Source organism: Mus caroli, unplaced genomic scaffold, assembly GCF_978045245.1.
Source record: "Mus caroli unplaced genomic scaffold, Mus_caroli_1 scaffold_9, whole genome shotgun sequence".
Classification (NCBI taxonomy): Eukaryota; Metazoa; Chordata; class Mammalia; order Rodentia; family Muridae; genus Mus; species Mus caroli.
The window spans coordinates 27,096,538-27,116,466 of record NW_028227264.1 but is presented as its reverse complement, the minus strand read 5'-3'; the positions used below and the strand labels follow the sequence as shown (position 1 = coordinate 27,116,466).

General features: G+C 36.8%; 1 protein-coding gene across 1 annotated transcript in view; it reads left to right on the top strand.

Moving 5' to 3' along the window:
• Positions 1-12,032, top strand: part of Rspo3 (R-spondin 3) — an 84,997-nt gene extending 72,965 nt beyond the window's left edge. Inside the window, exons 5-6 of the mRNA XM_021174776.3 lie at positions 10,169-10,344; positions 11,728-12,032. Of these exons, the coding sequence (XP_021030435.2) occupies positions 10,169-10,344; positions 11,728-11,763 (212 nt within the window). The 3' untranslated portion in view covers positions 11,764-12,032. The remainder of the gene's footprint in view (positions 1-10,168; positions 10,345-11,727) is intronic.
• Positions 12,033-19,929: the final 7,897 nt, after the last annotated feature.

Below are 19,929 nucleotides of genomic sequence, written 5' to 3'. Positions count from 1 at the left end.
CAATTTTCCAAGCAAGTGGTCCCAGGAAACAAGCTTGAGTAGGCATTCTAATATTGAATAAAATCAATTTTCAACCAAAAGATATCAAAAAGGATAAGGAAGGGCACTTCATACTCATCAAAGGAAAAGTCTACCAAGAACAACTCTCAGTTCTGAAGATCTATGCTCCAAATTCAAGGCCACCCACATTCATGAAAGAAACTTTACTAGAGCTCAAAGCACACATTGCACCTCACACAATAATAGTGGGAGAATTCAATACCCCACTCTCATCAATGGACATATCATGGAAACACAAACCAAACAGAGAGCCACTGAAACTATTAGAAGTTATGGACAAAATGGATTTGACAGATATATCTAGAACATTTCATCCTAAAACAAAAGAATATACCTTCTTCTCAGTACCTCATGATACCTTCTGCAAAAATTGACCATATAATTGGTCACAAAATAGGCCTCAACAGATGCAAGAAGATTGAAATAATCCCATGCATCTTATCAGAACACCATGGACTAAGGCTGGTCATTAATAGCAACAAAAACAACAGAAAGCCCACATACACATTGAAGCTGAAAAACCTAGTCTGTGATTACTTGGTCAAGGAATAAATAAAAAATAATTTAAAGACTTTAGACTTCGCCCCATCTTAGAATTGGGAACAAAACACCCATGGAAGGAGTTACAGAGACAAAGTTTGGAGCTAAGACAAAAGAATGGACCATCCAGAGACTTCCACACCCGGGGATGCATCCCATAATCAGCCACCAAACGCAGACACTATTGCATAATCCAGCAAGATTTTACTGACAGGGCCCTGATATAGCTGTCTCTTGTGAGGCTATTCCAGTGCCTGGCAAACACAGAAGTGGATGCTCACTGTCAGCTATTGGATGGAACACAGGGTCCCCAATGGAGGAGCTAGAGAAAGTGCCCAAGGAGCTGAAGGGGGGGTCTATAACCCTATAGGTGGAACAACAATATGAACTAACCAGTACCCTGAGAGCTCGTGTCTCTAGTTGCATATGTAGCAGAAGATGGCCTAGTAGGCCATCGTTGGAAAGAGAGGCCCCTTGGTCTTGCAAACTGTATATGCCCCAGTACAGGGGAACACCAGGGCCAAGAAGTGGGAGTGGGTGGGTAGGGGAGCAGGGTTGGGGGAGGGTATAGGGGACTTTCAGGATAGCATTTGAAATGTAAATGAAGAAAATACATAATAAAAAATTGGAAAAAAAAGGAAATGAATGCACTCGATACCGAAACTTATGGGACACAATGACACAGTGCTAAGAAGAAAACTCATAGCTCTGAGTGGCTCCAAAAAGAAACTGGAGACAGCATACACTAGCAGCTTAACACTACACCTGAAAGCTCTAGAACAGATATAAGCAAATACACCCAAGAGGAGTAGATGGTACTAAATAATCAAACTCAGGGCTGAAACCAACCAAGTAGAAAGAAAGGGAACTATGCAAAGAATCAACAAAACCAGGAGTTGTTTTTTTGAGAAAATCAACAATATTAAACCCTTAGCCAGACTAACCAGAGTGCAGAGAGACAGTATCCCAATTAATAAAATCAGAAACAAAAGGGATATAACAACAGACACTACGAAAATTCAAGAAATCATCTGATCCTACTACGAAAGCTTATATTCAACAAAACTGGAGAATCTGGGCGAAATGGACAATTTCCTAGACAGATACCAAATACCTAATTAAATCATGATCAGGTAAACCAATTAATCCCATAACCCCTAAAGAAATAGAAGTAGTCATTAAATGTCTTCCAAAAAAAAAAAGAAAGAAAGAAGGAAGGAAAGGAAAGGAAAGGAAAGGAAAGGAAAGGAAAGGAAAGGAAAGGAAAGGAAAGGAAAAAGGAAAGGAAAAAGGAAAAAGGAAAGGAAAAAGGAAAAAGGAAAGGAAAGGAAAGGAAAAAGGAAAGGAAAGGAAAGGAAAGGAAAAAGGAAAGGAAAGGAAAAAGGAAAGGAAAGGAAAAAGGAAAGGAAAAGAAAAAGGAAAGGAAAGGAAAAAGGAAAGGAAAAGAAAAGAAAAGAAAAGAAAAGAAAAGAAAAGAAAAGAAAAGAAAAGAAAAAGGATGGGTTTAGTGCAGAATTCCATCAGAACTTCAAAGAAGACCTAATACCAATACTCTTCAAACCATTTCTCAAAACAGAAGGAACACTAACGACAGTTACACCGCATATTTTCCATTTGAGATGGAACAGCTATCTCTCGAATCAATAACTTGTCACAATTTCTTCTCACAGAGGACTTCCTAAGAGATTTTTTCTACTTCTATCATGTTTAATATCCTAAATAGATTTTTAAAACTGGTTAAGTTCATATTACTTTTAGCTTCAGAAGATATCATGGATATTTAAGAGGCATTGCTTGATGTTTCAACTAGGCTAAGCTCTATCTGTCTCTGACCACCAACTATATAGGTACAAGTGTTCCCAGTTTTATGTGGAGGCTACGGAGTGCCATTCATTCAGACCAGCAGTCATCTTTGTGTCTAGAACATCTTTGTGCCTTGTGTATCATGTATACTCATTTAAATAGTCATCTCAGTTACATGGTCTCTCATTGTATCGCACTGTTGATGTTTCAGTAACCTGAGTATAGTAGCTCATCACCTTATCCCAGTCCTTAGACCTCACCATGTCACAAGAACAGGGATGGATACAGAAAATAAGCAATTATGAAAGACAGAATAAGACACATCAACATAACTTTTATTGCAATATGTTATTATAGTTGTTTTTTTACTAATATTTATCTTTTATTGTTAATCTCCTAACATGCCTAGTATATAAACTAAACTTTATCATGGAAAAATATGTGGAGTTAAGCTCATATAGGGAGTAAAGGCAGTGGCAACTGTGTTTTGTGATCACTCATTTTTCTCATTTTCAAAAAGTTAAAAAGCTTGCAGGCACAACATTTTTAACTACATATGTATGTGGTCATAGAATGGCTCCTTGAATTTTGGTGATCATTACTGTTTTAAATATGTTGCCTGAAATTTGAAAAAAAAAAATAATTGTGTTAGGGATGCACATGACAGATGAGCACTCTGCGCCTGAGCTCCCAGCTCCCTTTTTATGTTTTAGTTTGAAGCAAGGTCTCACTAAGTTGCCCAGGCTTACCTTGAACTTGACTGAGATCCTTCTTCAGCCTCCTAAGTGGCACTTCAGGCTTGCACCTCCAGAATTGCACCCAGTCTCTGCAATCATCACTGAAAACCAAGGGCACCTACATAAGAAACTTAAGTAAAGTAGCCAAGCTTGGGGAAAGGGTAGAATGCAAGGACGGTGCCCTAATGAGGTCACGAGGCCAGATAACTTAACATGAGTCTAAGGTAAGGCAAAGGATTCTAGAAATTGTGATGCCGGTTAACAAGTATATGGGATGAGAAGACATTATTGGGGTGCGGAATACAGAGATTAGCAGGAAGAGGAGTTCAAGGCCAGCCAAGTGGGTGAGGAAGCAAGCAGGGACAAGTCACAAAGGACAAGAACCCCGAGGGCTGCCTTAGGAATCTTGAGTTTCTCTGCTTCCACCTCCAACCAAGCTAATGTCTTACCTTAAACGTTTTCATTCTTCTGAATTCTGAAAAGAGAATAATGAGAATAGGCAGCTCCTCTTAAAATCTGCTTTTCCATTTGAGGGTAAAACACAATGTAAGTCTTACCAGACCCCATTGATCAGACAGCTGATGCTGCAAACATGACTTCAGGAGACTATACCTAAAAAACAGTATGTAGTAAGATGCATACTAATATGTCAAATTAACTTTGGCTAATTAATCTAAAAACCCCTACAAGTCCAGTGGAAAAGGAACAAAACTGATTTGTCTACAATCTGACAATAACTTGAATAGCTTTAAATTTCAAGTTGAAGATATTAAGTGTCTGCCTAATTTGTCTATAAAAGGTATCTAGTCTCTTACTTTTTTTTTTTTTTACTGTATTTCTTAAAATTGCAGTAGAGGCAATAAGCAGATCTATTTTAGTAAAAACAAACAAGCAAAAGAGGACAAAAGGCTTGAATATGTTCCTCAAATCAGCTCTACTGGGTAATAATATAGCTGAGGACATTTGGTCTTGATGGATTTCAGCTGTGTTCTTCAATGCTGGGTTAGGCCGTCCTGTGTTTATACAGCCTAGAGGTCAAAGGCCTTTTAAGTATGTATCTACACAACATATCATAATTGCTGCATAAAAATACTTGTACAGTAGCAGACACCATCCCTTGCAACCTTCCTCTAGTGACATAGTAACTAAAACTAATGAAAGTTGTAATTTGCATCTTTTGTGCATAAAAACATGACCAAACTTAGATTCACAAATCAGATTAACTCCCTTTTAACATATAAAGCCACGGGCTACTGGGCTACTATGGGTTGAATTCCACGAAAGGCCTAGTGAGTAAATTGTATCTTTTTGAAGGGCTATTTCACTACTTGGTTGGAGTCACAGAATTGGTGTTTCTATCTCAGTCTAGAATGGAAAAGTCTATTTCACTTTTAGATTTTACTAAAATGTTTAGCCTAGCTTTTCTTGAAACAAAGGGAACTACTTAAAGCTCCTTAGCTCCTCCTAATGGAATTTTGGAGAACTTCACAAATAAACCCTTTAACTATTTCTAAGTGGTAAACAAAACAAAACAAAACAAACCCTGGCATTTATAATCTAAGTAATTGTTGGCACTCATAATTCCAGGAAAGGTACTTCTCATTCATATTCACACTGTGATTAAACGAGTATTGAATGTATTCTAAGGCTTATGTTTTCACATAGAATTTTAATGTATAATACACAATGTGTAACATGGAATGTAGGAGGAGAAAACAATCCAAGATATATTCTGCTCTGAGTTCTAAAAGTTTATTCATTCTTTGGTCATAGCTGGATTTGGACATGTTTTAAAGACATGGTTTGCAACTAATTTTCATCTCAGTTCCTGCTCTATATATACCTAATTTAAAAACTTTCCTTACAAATTACAAGGATAAATAAGCCATTGTGAATTTTACATCCGTTATGAAAAATGTGTTATTAGTAACCATGTGATCTCAACTAAATTTTAATTGCATATATTTAAGAAAATTGGCTTCTTTTATTTCTCTACAAATACAGTTTTCAGGTGTGACAGATATCAAAATAAACTCAAAAGGTTGCATATGTATGTTTGCATATATATGATATACATCATAAATAATTTATAACATATGATTGTATATACATTTATATGCATAATTATTTTTCAATAATTACATATGTATACGATTATGTATTTAAGACACAGATACATATATATATGTGTGGGTGTGTGGGTGTGTGTGTAACATATGTAACAGCAGCAAAGAAAATGATCCTGTCAATGTGAGAGTGGCAAAGGACATAAAAATAGAAAGTGATTTGAGGCAGGGTAGCTGGGAGGGGCTGGAGGGAGCAAAGGGAGGGAAGAAGAGATGTAATTCTATTTCAAATAAAAACATTGGGAATAAAAGAAAATACTTAAAGAAGAACGAAGGAGAGGGAAAGGAAAGAAGGAAGGGAGGGAGGAAGGAAGGAGAGAAGGGAGGGAGGAGGAGAAAAATAAAGTCCAACTGTACTTGCTAACTCCACTCTTTATAAAATCCCAGTCTTAGTCTCCAGACACTGTGTGTAATAACTTGCATTTTAAAATGTCATCAATATTTAGAACCAGATCTATAGAAGAGTCTAGATAGTGTTTATGCAAAAGGCTATATATTGTTTTTCATTAGTAGAAAATAATTTCACAATCTCAACATTATCTATCATATATTCACATTTGTGATGCTAATTTTTATAGTCCTTAATTCATGTGTGGCATCATTGTCTGCATAGAGATTCCAGTTACCCTTTGGAAAGTTAGTCTCGTAAGGGAGGGCATAAGGAGATGAATATGTTTGTGTGGTTTGTGTGCGGGTGGGAAACTGACAAAAATTAAAAGCATAAAACTTTAAGACTTAATTGTAAATACCAGCTGAACTCCCTTTGTGGATTTGCTACAGATAACATGATTCTGGAAACTGAAATGTCACATATTAAAATATGTGGTTGCTGGTTTCTTTCTTTTTTCCCCCCATCAAAACTTAGCACACAAATCTCTAAACTCTGCCATATTCTGGGATTCTGATAGTTGTCCTTCCAGAGTTTTCAGTAACACTGACACTTCAGGGCAAATTCCAAATGTGGCAGTTGAATCCAGCACTCCTCAGTAACTTCCTATATATAGTCTCTGATGAAACTACCATTGCCTACCCTGACATCTTCTTTCATCAGCCTGGCAAACTGTCCTTCTTTTAGGTTTAACTTAAAAGTGATCTGTGGAATTATTTTAAGTCTCTCTTAGAGGAGGCCTATGCTTCCTGTATGTTCCCTGTGCGAGCCTGTGGTTGCCTCCACCTCAGCTAGGCATGTGACCACAGTTGTCATGCTCCTCCCTATGTCTCACATGTTGGCTCAGGTTAGAGCATTAGGTGAAAACCAACAACATATTGATGCTGTAGAATCACAATATTAGCTTTTGTTTACCACATGACTGCCATGTCAGGCACCATGCTAAGTGTTCTACAAACATCTTACTCAACCTTTGATAAGTTTAGCAAACAGAAAGAACTGTTTGTATTTGAAGTATCAGTTAATCCCGAGGCTTATCAAAAACTTGCAAAAGGTTACGCAACTCCTTGTATTAGAGAAAGAATCTGAACAGTGTTCTCTGACACTAAGGATGGTATCTAAAACTGAACAGCAAGTGGCTCTCTACAAGACTATGACTATGTTGGTCTATTTTCTGCTTTTCTAAAAGACTCTCACAGACTATGTTATAAACAATAGAAGCTTACTTATCACATGGATCTGGAGACCAGAAATCTAAGAATGCTGTACTGCTCTTTCATGATGATTCCCCAACTCCAACTACATGGTTAATGTTAGAAAAGTGTGTGTGTGTGTGTGAGTGTGTGTGTGTGTGTGTGTGTGTGTGTGTGTGTGTGTGTGTGTGTGTGGCAGAAAGAAGAAATGGGGGCAAACTTGTTCTTGTTATCAGGAATCCATCCCTACAATAACCCATTGCCATGAGAACAATATTAATCTATTTGCAAGGGTAGATTTCCTTCAATGCAGTCACCCTTTCCAAACCCCTTCAAAACTATGGTTACCATGGCAATTAAATTTTAACATGAGTTCTAAAGAGGACACTCAAACCTTAGCAGGTTCAGATTGCACTCAATTACCTATAGGGGAATTTCTCTTTGATTATTTCCTCTCAAACTTACTTCATATAGCTAGAACACAGTGGGAAATGAATGTTCTTTTAATCATTAGAATCTGTCTCAATCCAGTCAGGTCCACCTACACATAATCATGAGTACCATACACATGTATATGCAGTGAAGGGTAACACACACACACATACACACACACACACACACTCTCTCTCTCTCTCTCTCTCTCTCTCTCTCTCTCTCTCTCTCTCTCTCACACACACACACACAGAGAGAGAGAGAGAGCAGATTATTTTAATTGAAATACTCAGTTTGCAAAATTGCAAAAGAGTCACAAAATAAATATTAACCACATCAATGAAAACTCACCAAGTTACTACAATAAAAACAGAAGTCCCTTTAATGAAAACCTTACAAAATTATCCCAAAATGCACGTGATTTTTTAATGGACTGCAGCCACTCTGGGCATGACTATTTTATTTCTTGGACAAGAGTAATAATGTGTTATTTGTGCCGAAAAATAGTGAACATTTCCAACTACTAACACATGGCCTGTGAGGAAAAGAATAATCCCATTTTTTTCCTCTTGCACAGTAACCCTCCAGTGAACAGCAACCATGCACAGTGTGCTAGTTTCCTGTTGCTTTAGCTGAGCCTCCCTTTTCACTTAGTGTCCAGAGTATATAGCTATTTAATGGCTAATAAAGTCATAATACTAAACTTCAAGATACTTCCCAGAATGATTCTGACTGTCTTAAGAAATATTCATATCAGTTTGTTAATAAACAGAAATAGCTTGGAAGATGAGTTGGTTGTGACAAGTGACCAAAAGAACATTTACATCAAACCATAACTGAAAAAGAAACAATACATTTCTTATGTTTCTAAAAAATTATGGCTAGGATCACAGCTGTAATATGTTGGGTCATCATCAAGAGAACAATGTCAAACACTGAACTTCTGGGCAATTTTCTTTGAAATAATATTTTTAGGTCAATAATTCCTGTAAAACTTTGGAATGATTTTTGTTGACTAGTTTTAGAATTGAACTCAAATACCCTAAAACTAGAGATACTATGTCATCCATTGCTTGCAAGTACCACCTGAGAAGGAAGAACAGTGTGTGGGGAAACTAGCATTGCCTAGGACTATGAAGTGTTATGCAGCTAAAATTATGCTGCATGATCAGAAAGGTAAATTTGCTCGTCAGGGTTGCTTGTTTGTTTGTTTGTTTGTTTGTCTGTTTAGTTTCTTTACTCAAGGCAGCTCTACCAATATGTCATTAAAACCAACAAGAAGTCCCGGGATCTATCTTTAGAAATCTTAGCAACACAATACTCCTTAATGGAAATAGAAAAATGAACTCAGCAAATCAGTGGATAAGTAATTGAGTTTAGAAGTCATAGCCGGCTGCTTTTGTCCAACTCCATGTCCCTCGAATAACTTAGCAATCTGATACTTGTTTCAGCCTCCTCGAGTCTCTCATTTTTTACTAATTGTCCTACTAGTGCTCAACATGAACTTTGTTAAACTCAACCAGTAAAATTTTCTGAAGCAATTTTCTGAAGGTTTTATAAATACTCATGACAAAGCTATTCATGGCATCAAGCCATTAATCTGAGGAGACTGAGGTGTCTCTAGTATACATATCAAGTATTAATAACACTGTGATTCCCTAGGATTCTGTAACCAGAGCACCAGGAGAGAGGCCAAACCACCAAATTCAATATTTGCAGTCTGTTGCAGGACATACAAATATTTTGGTTCTATCACACAAATAATTTTTCTGAAGTACTTTCATCCATAATGCCTCAGTGTAGACAGACAGATTTCAAAGTTTGCATGGCTCAGAGTGTGGGGTATAAATGTTTAATTAAGAATTGTCACATCAAAGACTAGTTGGTTCCAAGTTTTAATTTATAATGAATTGATCTGAGTATAAATAATTTCTTATTGTTATATATGTGATCTTACTAAAACCATAGCCTTCAAAATGATACGTTTTATGAAAAAAAAAAGTTCTCCTGATTAATTTTCTATTCTTAAGGAAATAGGAAAAAAATCTATTTGATTTGGCATATTGGCAAAATACTCACCATAGTTTTCATAGTTATTCTATAAAATTGAATAAAATTTACCATTCATTCTTGCTCCATATGTGATACAGTGTGCTTACCCACATGAATACCTTTATAGACATATTGATTTCAATGGAAAAAGTAATCATCTCATAGTATGAGTCTGAGTTATGTCTGTGTTAGAAACCCAGTTTAAGGTCAAGAACCTCTATGGAATAAAGCATACATCTGAGAAATATCTGCCTGATCAATTGAAAACAAAATGTTTCTTTCCTTGTAAGTTATACTATTGGTATATTGATATATTGATAAATTATATCAACACACCCCACACATAGAGAAATTTCAATGCAAATTAATTTCGTTTTGTGCTAAAGTAAAGTGTAATTACGTTGGTATGCATTATGAACTATTATTTCTGTATTTTTTGTGCAAATCAATTCTCTTCTCTGAGGTAACATGCTAATATCACCACAGCTTGCAAATATGTAGCTGCTTTTTCTAAATTTGAGTATAAAATAATGCCTTAAATATGAACCAGATAAATTACATATCAATAGTTTTCATATGGTAAAAATATATGTAAAGTTTCTCCTTTGGTATGCATAAGCGACTATCATGTGAAGTAAATCCCTTAACTCTGTTAGTCATACAAATTCTATTGGTTTAACAAAAACAGCTGAGTGAAAAGGCTTAAAGAGCATATGTTTGTTATCTATGAGTATGATATGTAACTTGAGGGGAAAAACTGCTCCTTTTAGCATGTTAAAATAACCAAGGAGGATATAATGGAATAGGATTTTTTAAATGAGTGTCCTTTTATTTTAGGAAAAAAGGGAAGAGAGAGAAAACGAAAAAAACTCAATAAAGAAGAAAGAAAGGAAACAAGCTCCTCCTCTGACAGCAAGGGTTTGGAGTCCAGCAGTGAGACCCCAGACCAGCAGGAAAACAAAGAGAGGCAGCAGCAGCAGAAGAGAAGAGCCCGAGACAAGCAACAGAAATCGGTATCAGTCAGCACTGTACACTAGAGGGTCCTGCAAGGTTACTGTAGACTCATGATGCTGCTATCTCAACCAGATGTCCAGGACAGGTGTTCTAGCCATTAGAACCACAAATGGACAACACATCAGTTACCACTCTGTCTAAACAACATTCCTAATAGTTGCTATAGTCTTCATACAAACATAGTAAACAGCAAAGAGCCAAATGTTCAAAGAAGGGATACTTTCAGACGGTTATCTTATGTGCTTCTGTGTATTTTTAAAAGATGAGAAAATTTGTACATAATTATCAATAAGCTATAAGATATCCTCAATGTAATGACGACAGCTGGAGAAGAATCATCTTTTCTTTATAAAAAATATACTTCGAATAATTGTCTTTAAGAAGCAAAAGGTAATTCTACAACTTCAAAAATGCAGTGTCCCTCAAAACCAAGATTTGTTAGGGGAGAGAATCATGGCTCCATGTACAGGGTGGATTTGTCCCGGAGAACTAGTGAATGCTCAGAATTAGGGCCTGGCATTTTGAATCCTAGAGTTAATCATCACAGAAGCAAGTGGTTTAGGATTACTTCTGTTGCCCTCCTCTGCAAGAAGTTGAACATGCATAATAGAGTTAAATATATTGTGTGGAGTTGGAATAAGGCAAGCTGTGGAAGAAATCATAGAGCTGGAGACCATCTTGTGCTTTCCAGAACCGTGAGGGGTTTTGTCACCTGGAACAGGGCTCCAATCTATATTAGCACTGTGTGGTTGATCTTCCACTACTCCTTGGTTTATATAAGTCTGTAAACATGTACCTGTACCTTTCTTCCAAACGTAAAACCATGCTTACTAGAAGAAAATTCTAACTTTATGGAAAACAAAAGTGTAAGAAGAATGTGACATGTTTGCAAAGTTGAGTGTTTTCTTTCTTAAAGGAGGGGAAAACTATTTTATTACCTGCCTATGGGTCCACCTGGAACTAAAGGGATACTACTTTCTAACAAGGTGTATCTAGTAGGAGAGAAAGCCACCACAATAAATATATTTGTTAATAGTTTTTAAAGCTTGGTTCACTTTGTTTTCATGGGTAAGATTTAGAGACTCACAAACTAGGAAAAATTGAAATGTGCTCGATGGAAGAACCTGCATCCTACAAATTTAGAAGATAGGATTCTCAGTGTTTCTTCCATAAATCCATCATTATCTGAGCCAATAGAAGCTTACTTACAGGGTGCTAGGAGATATTTATTATTTTTCTTACTTTAATTTTTAAAAAGTATTATGGGCACATGAGCCTACCTAAAGGATCTCACTGACCTTTCCCCTTCGTTTCTTAGAGATGAGCACTTTGTTCCTCCTGCATCTTCAACATTTAGCCCTTTCTTCTCCATATTTCCTCAGTCTATCGCTCTCTATTGGGAACTGGAGTCACCCTAGCAGGAAGCCTCAGCTATCTTTCCCAGAGGACCCAGGCAGGCTTGTGCAGAAGGAAGGAATCTCTGAGTGTGCGCTACAAACTCTCATGACCCACTTAGCCTTCTGCAACAACAGGAGGTGTGCCGCCACTCTGGCTACCATGGTTCCAGCCCTCTCAAGTTCACCGCCTCCTGAAGAAACTGCACTGAATCTGCCTTCTACCTGTCTGTCTCTGGACATCTTTTCTTCACCAACTGTACTGCTCACATGGGCCACTTGGCTTAAATGGTTTTCCACTTCTCTTTTAAGACATAAAAGTTTGAAATAGTGTATACCTGTTTCTTATTCTGGTATTTCTTTTCTCATCTGTGAGTCATAAGCTTTCCAGTCAACTGGAACCTTCTATTTAGAAGAGTTCTCATTCAAGCTTCATGTAAAACTTATGTTACCCAAGGGAATCAAACCTTACTCTACAGAATTATGTTAAGTGGAAATATGTCTCCATTTAAGAACTATTAGGTATATCAAACAGCATATCCTTCTGTTTTGGTGTTATTTTGTTGAGTATGGGTCACCAACATATTTTTATATATACTTTTCTTCATCAATATCTTCATTCTTCCACCAACATTTCCTGGTAAGGTCTAGAAAAAGACTACAATCCACCAAGACAGAGCAAACAAAGAAGAATTATTGTCATGTTTTCCTATTTGGCCCTCTATACTACAAAACATTTACATCTTTCATTCAAAATTTAAATATATTAAGTACAACAGAAAACAAATTACAACTAACATTAATCATATTCTGTAGAATATACATGATAATAACTTCTATTAAAATTTCAATCTATCTGGGTAGATCCTTAAGAATAAGATATCATATAATACTCAAATAAGCAGCCCTCCTTGGTCAAGGTCTCACCACTGACTTACAGAAAACTTCTTGAACTCACCCTAAAAGGCATTCCTGATAGTAATAAACGTTCATAAAATTCTTGATACAGAAATATAATTCAAAGAGTAGAACATCACATATCTGTCAGTATCTACTTCATACACCTATCCTACTTTCCTAATTCTACCTATAAAACTCCAAAGTTTAGCTTTATAGCTGTTCTATAGCCTGAGCAGTTGTCCTTGTAGATCTGCACTCAATTTCACACTCACACACAAAAATGGTATCTATGAGTCAGATAGGTAAATCAACTTTATTTCTTGATTAACATACAGAATCTCACCAAGTAAACTGTATAATGATTTCAAGATATAAATATAAATTTAAGAATTGTGAAAGCAGACCAGTAGCCACCCAAGGATGAATACCAATTTGTCTTTGATCTTTAAAGCAAGAAATGATTTTTCTAGACAATATGTACACTTTATTAGTAGTCACATAGATATTTCATATCTTTTGGAGATGTGTTTCAATAGCAAAATGATTGAATAAATTTTTTCTTAGTACTGTAAATGTTTTTAAGCATATTAAGGGGGAAAGAATTCTTTCTCAGGAAAATTCATTATGAGGGGTAACATCTCCCATGCTAAAGGAGTATGTGTGAAATTCATCTTCCACTAAAAAGTTAATTAAAGCCATTGGTCAGATCAATTGAGAAATCCCATTTTAATTCTTTTCTAGCATATATTAGCTGTGCACCATAAACAGATTCCTAAAATGCCCATAAATTTTCACATGTGTATGTAAGGTATCTTGATCATATTCACATTCCATTACCTGTTCTTGTCCACATCCTACTCTTGGTGATATCCCACTAATAATCCTCCTCCTCCTCCTCCTCCTCCTCCTCCTCCTCCTCCTCCTCCTTCTCCTCCTTCTCTTCTTCTTCTTCCTTGGAACTGAGTCCCGTTTTACTCTTATGTCCTTCTGGTTTGTTCTGGTTTGGTTTCTTTTATTTGTTTTGTGACTCACTAAATTTTGTTATGGTTACTCACAGCAGCTTGGGTGAGGGCTGGTTTAAAGGTACATGGACATCTTGGCCACTAGCTGCACCATTACAGAAATCTTAACTTCTTGCCCCCATTAACGGTTATAAATCTGATCTCCCCTTCCCCAGTGACATGTTATTGGTGAAACTAATCTCATGCAGATCTCATGCAGACAATCACAACTGCTATGAATTCCCCATTACCTAGAATTTAGTTCTCCATAGCCCTGACCCTTCATTCAGCTCCTGAACTCTACCTACACTTCTTTCATGATATGCTATGAACTCCAAAGAGAGTGACAAAATAAATGTCCCATCTATCATTAAGCCTTCAATAGTAACTCAGAAAAAAAAATCCCATAAACAATGACACCAGGGTTCTGTCTGCACCAGTAGCTGATCCTATGCCTAGGAAACAGCTGGTCTCCCCAGAAGTGTGAACACTCCTGTGAACACAGGTAAGACCACCACTTCTGCTCTGAGGGACCAGCCCCAGAGACCTAAGAACACAGGAACTAAGGAGCAGCCTGGGACAGTTTACATCTGCACCTTAAGCTAATCCTGTGACACAGTGCCCAGAGCTGATCCTGTGCCACACTGCTTCATACATAAATACCATTGGGAGAGAGCTGAATTCCCAGGAATAACGGCACACCTGTGAGCACAGGTAAGACTACCACTTCTGCTCAAATTCCTGGCCCAAGAGGGACTCACCCAGAGCCAACAGAATGCAAGAACCCGAGACAGGATCCTTCTGGTTTCCGTCTGCACTCCCAAACTCAACCTGTGCCAAAGCTCCCATAACCAAATTCCTAACAGAGAATTGGTCTCCCAAGAGTACTGACACAGGCTTGCAGGAGGGACAAGCCACAGTCAGCTAAGACAGCAAGACCAGCTAACACCAGAGATAACCTGGTGGAAAGAGGTAAGGGCAAGAACATGAGCAACAGAAACCAAGGCTACTTAGCATCATCAGAAACCACTTCTCCCAACACAGCATGTCCTGGATACCCCAACATACCAGAAAAGTAAAACTCTGATTTAAAATCACATCTCGTGACTATGATAGAGGACTTTAAGAAGGATATAAATAACTCCCTTAAAGAAATACAGGTGAACACAGATAAAATCCCTTAAAGAATTACAGGAAAACACAACCAAACAGGGGAAGGAATTGAACAAAACCTTCCAGGATCTAAAAATGGAAATAGAAATAATAAAGAAATCACAAAAGTAGACAATTGTGGATAGAAAATCTAGGGAAGAGATCAAAAGTCATATATGTAAGCATCACAAAAAGAATACAAGAGACAGAAGAGAGAATCTCAGGTGCAGAAGATACCATAGAACATTGCAAGATAATGCAAAAAGCTCCTAACCCAAAACATCCAGGAAATTCAGGATACAATGAGAAGACCAGATCTAAGGAAAATAGGTATAGAAGAGAGTGACGATTCCCAATTTAAAGGGCCAGTAAATATCTTCAACAAAATTATAGAAGAAAACTTCCTCGACCTAAAGAAATAGGTGCCCATGAGCATACAAGAAGCTTACAGAACCTCAAATATATTGGGCCAGAAAAGAAACTCCTCCCATCACATAATAGTCAAAACAACAATTGCACAAAACAAAGAAAGAATATTAAAAGCAGTAAGGGGGAAAGGTCAAGTAACATTTAAGGCCAGACCTATCAGAAATACATGAGACTTCTCACCAGATATTATGAAATCTAGAAGATCCTGGGCAGATGTTAAACAGACTCTAAGATAACACAAATACCCAGCAAAACTCTCAATTACCATAGATGGAGAAATCAAGATATTTCATGACAAAAACAAATTAACACAATATCTTTCCACAAGTCCAGCCCTACAAAGGATAATAGATGGAAAAACCAACACAAGGAGGGAAACTACACCCTAAAAAAGCAAGAAAGTAATCTTCTTTTAACAAACCCAAAAGAAGATAGCCACACAAACAAACAAACAAACAAAAAAACATCAAAAATAACAGGAAGCAACAATCACTATTCCTTACTATCACTTAGCATCAATAGACTAAATTCTCCAATAAAAATAAATAGTATAACAAACTAGATATATAAATAGGACCCAGCATTTTGCTGCATACAGGAAATCCACCTCAGTGTCAAAGACAGATACTACCTCAGAGTAAACAGCTGGAAAACAATTTTCCAAGCAAATGGTCCCAAGAAACATGCTGGAGTAGCCATTCTAATATGGAATAAAATCAACTTTCAACCAAAAGATATCAAAAAGGATAAGGAAGGGCACTTCATACTCATCAAAGGAAAAGTCTACCAAGAAGAACTCTCAATTCTGAAGATCTATGCTACAAATGCAAGGCCACCCACATTTATTAAAGAAACTTTACTAGAGCTCAAAACACACATTGCACCTCACACAATAATAGTGGGAGAATTCAACATCCCACTCTCATCAATGGACATATCATGGAAACACAAACCAAACAGAGACACATTGAAACTATTAGAAGTTATGGACAAAATGGATTTAACAGATATATCTAGAACATTACATCCTAAAACAAAAGAATATACCTTCTCAGTACCTCATGATACCTTCTCCAAAATTGACCATGTATTCAGTCACAAAACAGGCCTCAGCAGATGCAAGAAGATTGAAATAATCCCATGCATCTTATCGGAGCACCATGAACTAAGGCTTGTCCTTAATAGCAACAAAAATAACAGCAAGCCCACATAAACATGGACTCTGAAAAACACCCTAGTCAGTGATTACTTTGTCAAGGAAGAAATAAAAAAGAAATTAAGTACTTTAGAACTTAATGAAAATGAATGCATACTATCCCCAAATTTATGGGACACAATGACAACAGTGCTAAGAGGAAAACTCATAGCTCTGAGTGGCTCCAAAAAGAAACTGGAGACAGCATACACTAGCAGCTTAACAGCACACCTGAAAGCTCTAGAACAGAAAGAAGCAAATTCACCCAAGAGGAGTAGATAGCAGCAAATAATCAAACTCAGGGATGAAATCAACCGAGTAGAAGCAAAAGAAACTATGCAAAGAATCAACAAAACCAGGAGGGTTTTTGTTTTGTTTTGTTTTTGTTTTTGTTTTTTGTTTGTTTTTGAGAAAATCAACAGGATAGATAAACCCTTAGGCAGACTAACCAGAGTACACAGAGACAGTATCCAAATTAACAAAATCAGAAATAAAAAGGGAGATATAACAACAGACACTAAGGAAATTCAAAAAATCATCAGATCCTACTACAAAAGCCTATATTCAACAAGACTGGAAAATCTGGATGAAATGGACAATTTTCTAGTCAGATACCAAATACCTAAGTCAAATCTGGATCAGGTAAACCATTTAAACAATCCTATAATCCCTAAAGAAATCAAAGCAATCATTAAATGTCTCCCAACCCCCCCCAAAAAAAAACAAACAAACAAACAAACAAACAAACAAAACCCCAGGACCAGATGGGTTTAGTGCAGAATTCTATCAGACCTTTAAAGAAGACCTAATATCAATATTCTTCAAACTATTTCCCAAAATAGAAACAGAAGGAACACGACCCAACTCATGAAGCCACAATTGTCCCATGTATTCTCCCTTGGAGATAGAATGGTTTCTGTCTAATTAGGAATCTCTCACAATTTCCCTTCATAGAGGACTTCATAAGAGATTTTTTTCTATTTCTATCATGTTTAATGTTCCAAATAGATTTTTAAAACTGGTTGAGTGAATATTACTTTTAGCTTCAGAATATATCATGTATATTTAAAAGGCATTTAACTATTGTAAATTATTTTGATGACTTAAAAATGTCAATACTGAGCTGTATATTTTAAAATAAATTTGTTAGTTTAATAAAAAAAAGTACAAAAATAAATAATGATACCTATTCTCACTAACTTAAGAGATTATTGTTTGTTTCAATTTTTAGAAAAAGAGAAATATCTGGGTCTCTTTTATGTTCAGTAGTGTTCTCAGTAAGATCATACAATTCTGTCAAAATCTCTCTAAAGAAGTTAGTGCTATCCATGTTTCACAGATGAGAGACTTGAGACACAGGAAAGCATCCAACAATCGCTAGACTATATGCAGTAAGCCTAGAAGTCTACCTATCTGTGTCCTCCATTTGTCATTATCTTTTAACATCATTTAATTTTAGTTGCAATATTGACTATAACATGTCATGATATAAGACTCTACCTCATGAAGATGATCAAGAAGTTCTATGAGAGGATTGTCCCAGGATAAGACTTACCCCTAAACCAGAACCTAGCACATGGGGCTCCCGGTGTGATGGTATAGTAAATGAATGAACTAAGCAGCAAGAGGACTAAAAAGGAGAATGAGCATCATGTGCCATGGAGAAAACCAAACATCAGTTCAAAAGACATCAGCAGGTCTGAATCCTGGAAACGACCTGGGATTTTGCAGACCTTTATGCCCCTGGAATAGATCTCAGTTAAGTTTTTCTCTATTTACTCACACAGTGATGACCAACAAATCATCTTTCCCCTAGTCCTCATGCAGAGATGTAGAAATGCAGAAATGCATCTTCAATGTTGGAACAGGCAAATCAACCTCAAATGATGCCTTTCTGTCTTCAGCCACATTCTGGCATTGAGTCCACATGTTCTAATGTTCATGTAGCTTTTATTGTTCATCTAGTTTATGTAACAAAGAAAGAAAAGATGGTGGGGAGAAAGGTTAGGGTGGGAGAAAGGAAAGAGGGACAGATGGGAGCAAAGGGGGAGGAAGCAGGAGTGGGTGGGTTGGTGAGCAGGAGAAGGAGGAGTGGATAGGGGGTTTTCAGAGAGAAAACCAAGAAAGGGGATAACATTTGAAATGTAAATTAAAATATTTAATAGAAAGAAAGAGAGAAAGAAAGAAAGAAAGAGAGAGAGAGAAAGAAAGAAACAAAGAAAGAAATAAAGAAACAAAGAAAGAAAGAGCTCCAAGATAGCAATGACTTTTATTCCTAGCCACTATGATACAGGGATGAGAGATACCTGACTAGTACAAATATTCCATTTTCTAGTATACCAACAGCATAAACATTTCAGCAGACAAAATTATATGAGCATAAAATAGTCTGGCACATAAACTACTTCACTATCTGGAGTTGTGGGTAATGAAATATTGCCCAAAATTGGAGATGTTAACATTGACTTGGCAGATAAAGGTGCTTACCACTGAGCCTAATAATGCAAGTTTGACCCTGTGAACCCACACAGTGGAAGGTGAGGACAGACTCATGAAAGTTGTTTGCTGACTTCTGCATGTGCTCTATGTCATTCAACACACACTCTCACACACACATACACACACACACACTCATACACACATGCACACAAAAACACTCACATACACACACTCACACACACATTAACATATACAAAATCAATCAGTTAATAAAGAGAGACTACAAGAGATTAAACTTTTCTTCATAAAGGTGGAGAGTTGGTAAATATCAGGGAAGTTTAGCTTTCGATATCGAACAGACTGCTTTTCCTTCTCCATTTCTCACAACACCACTTCCTCACTGGGGATTTTATTCTTAGAGAAAAGTATTCAGAACCATTCCCAAAATGAGTGAATGAAAGTGCTAATGCCTGAGATGAGCACCCCCAATGCCTCTGGTTCTCTGTAGCTACCAGCATTGGAGTTGCATCTCAAGCATCACGAGAACTGTAAATATTATGATACCCAAAGACAATAAAATAAACTCTACTAATTATTGATGCTTGAACTGGAGTCCTTTGTGAATCACTGATTGAGTGTTACCAGATGTGAGCATCCCAGACCTACTTGGCCCCAAGCTGCCAACCATCTGACCTCAGTACCCTAAAGTCTCTAAAGAAGAAGTAAGATTTCAAATGCCTGAGAAAGATATATTTCAGTCTTATCCAAAGCAGAAATGAGTGTAATTTATGACCCTAAAGGACATGGACAAGCAGGCTCAGTTTGTGAAGGTGAGTCAGCTTCAAGTAAGGAACTTCTTGTGTTCTTGATTGCCAGATTCCCTTTTAATGCTGGAGTTTTTACAGTGAGGTGAGAGAGGAGGAATTTATTGCACATAGTCAACATATTCCCTTGTTGACTGTGGAATGCTGAAAAAACACTCACAGCTTGTTATGTACACATGAAAGGGTTAAGAAAATATGTGAGTTGTGTATACAGAACATCTTATAGGACTTTAGAAAACTACAAGTTTTA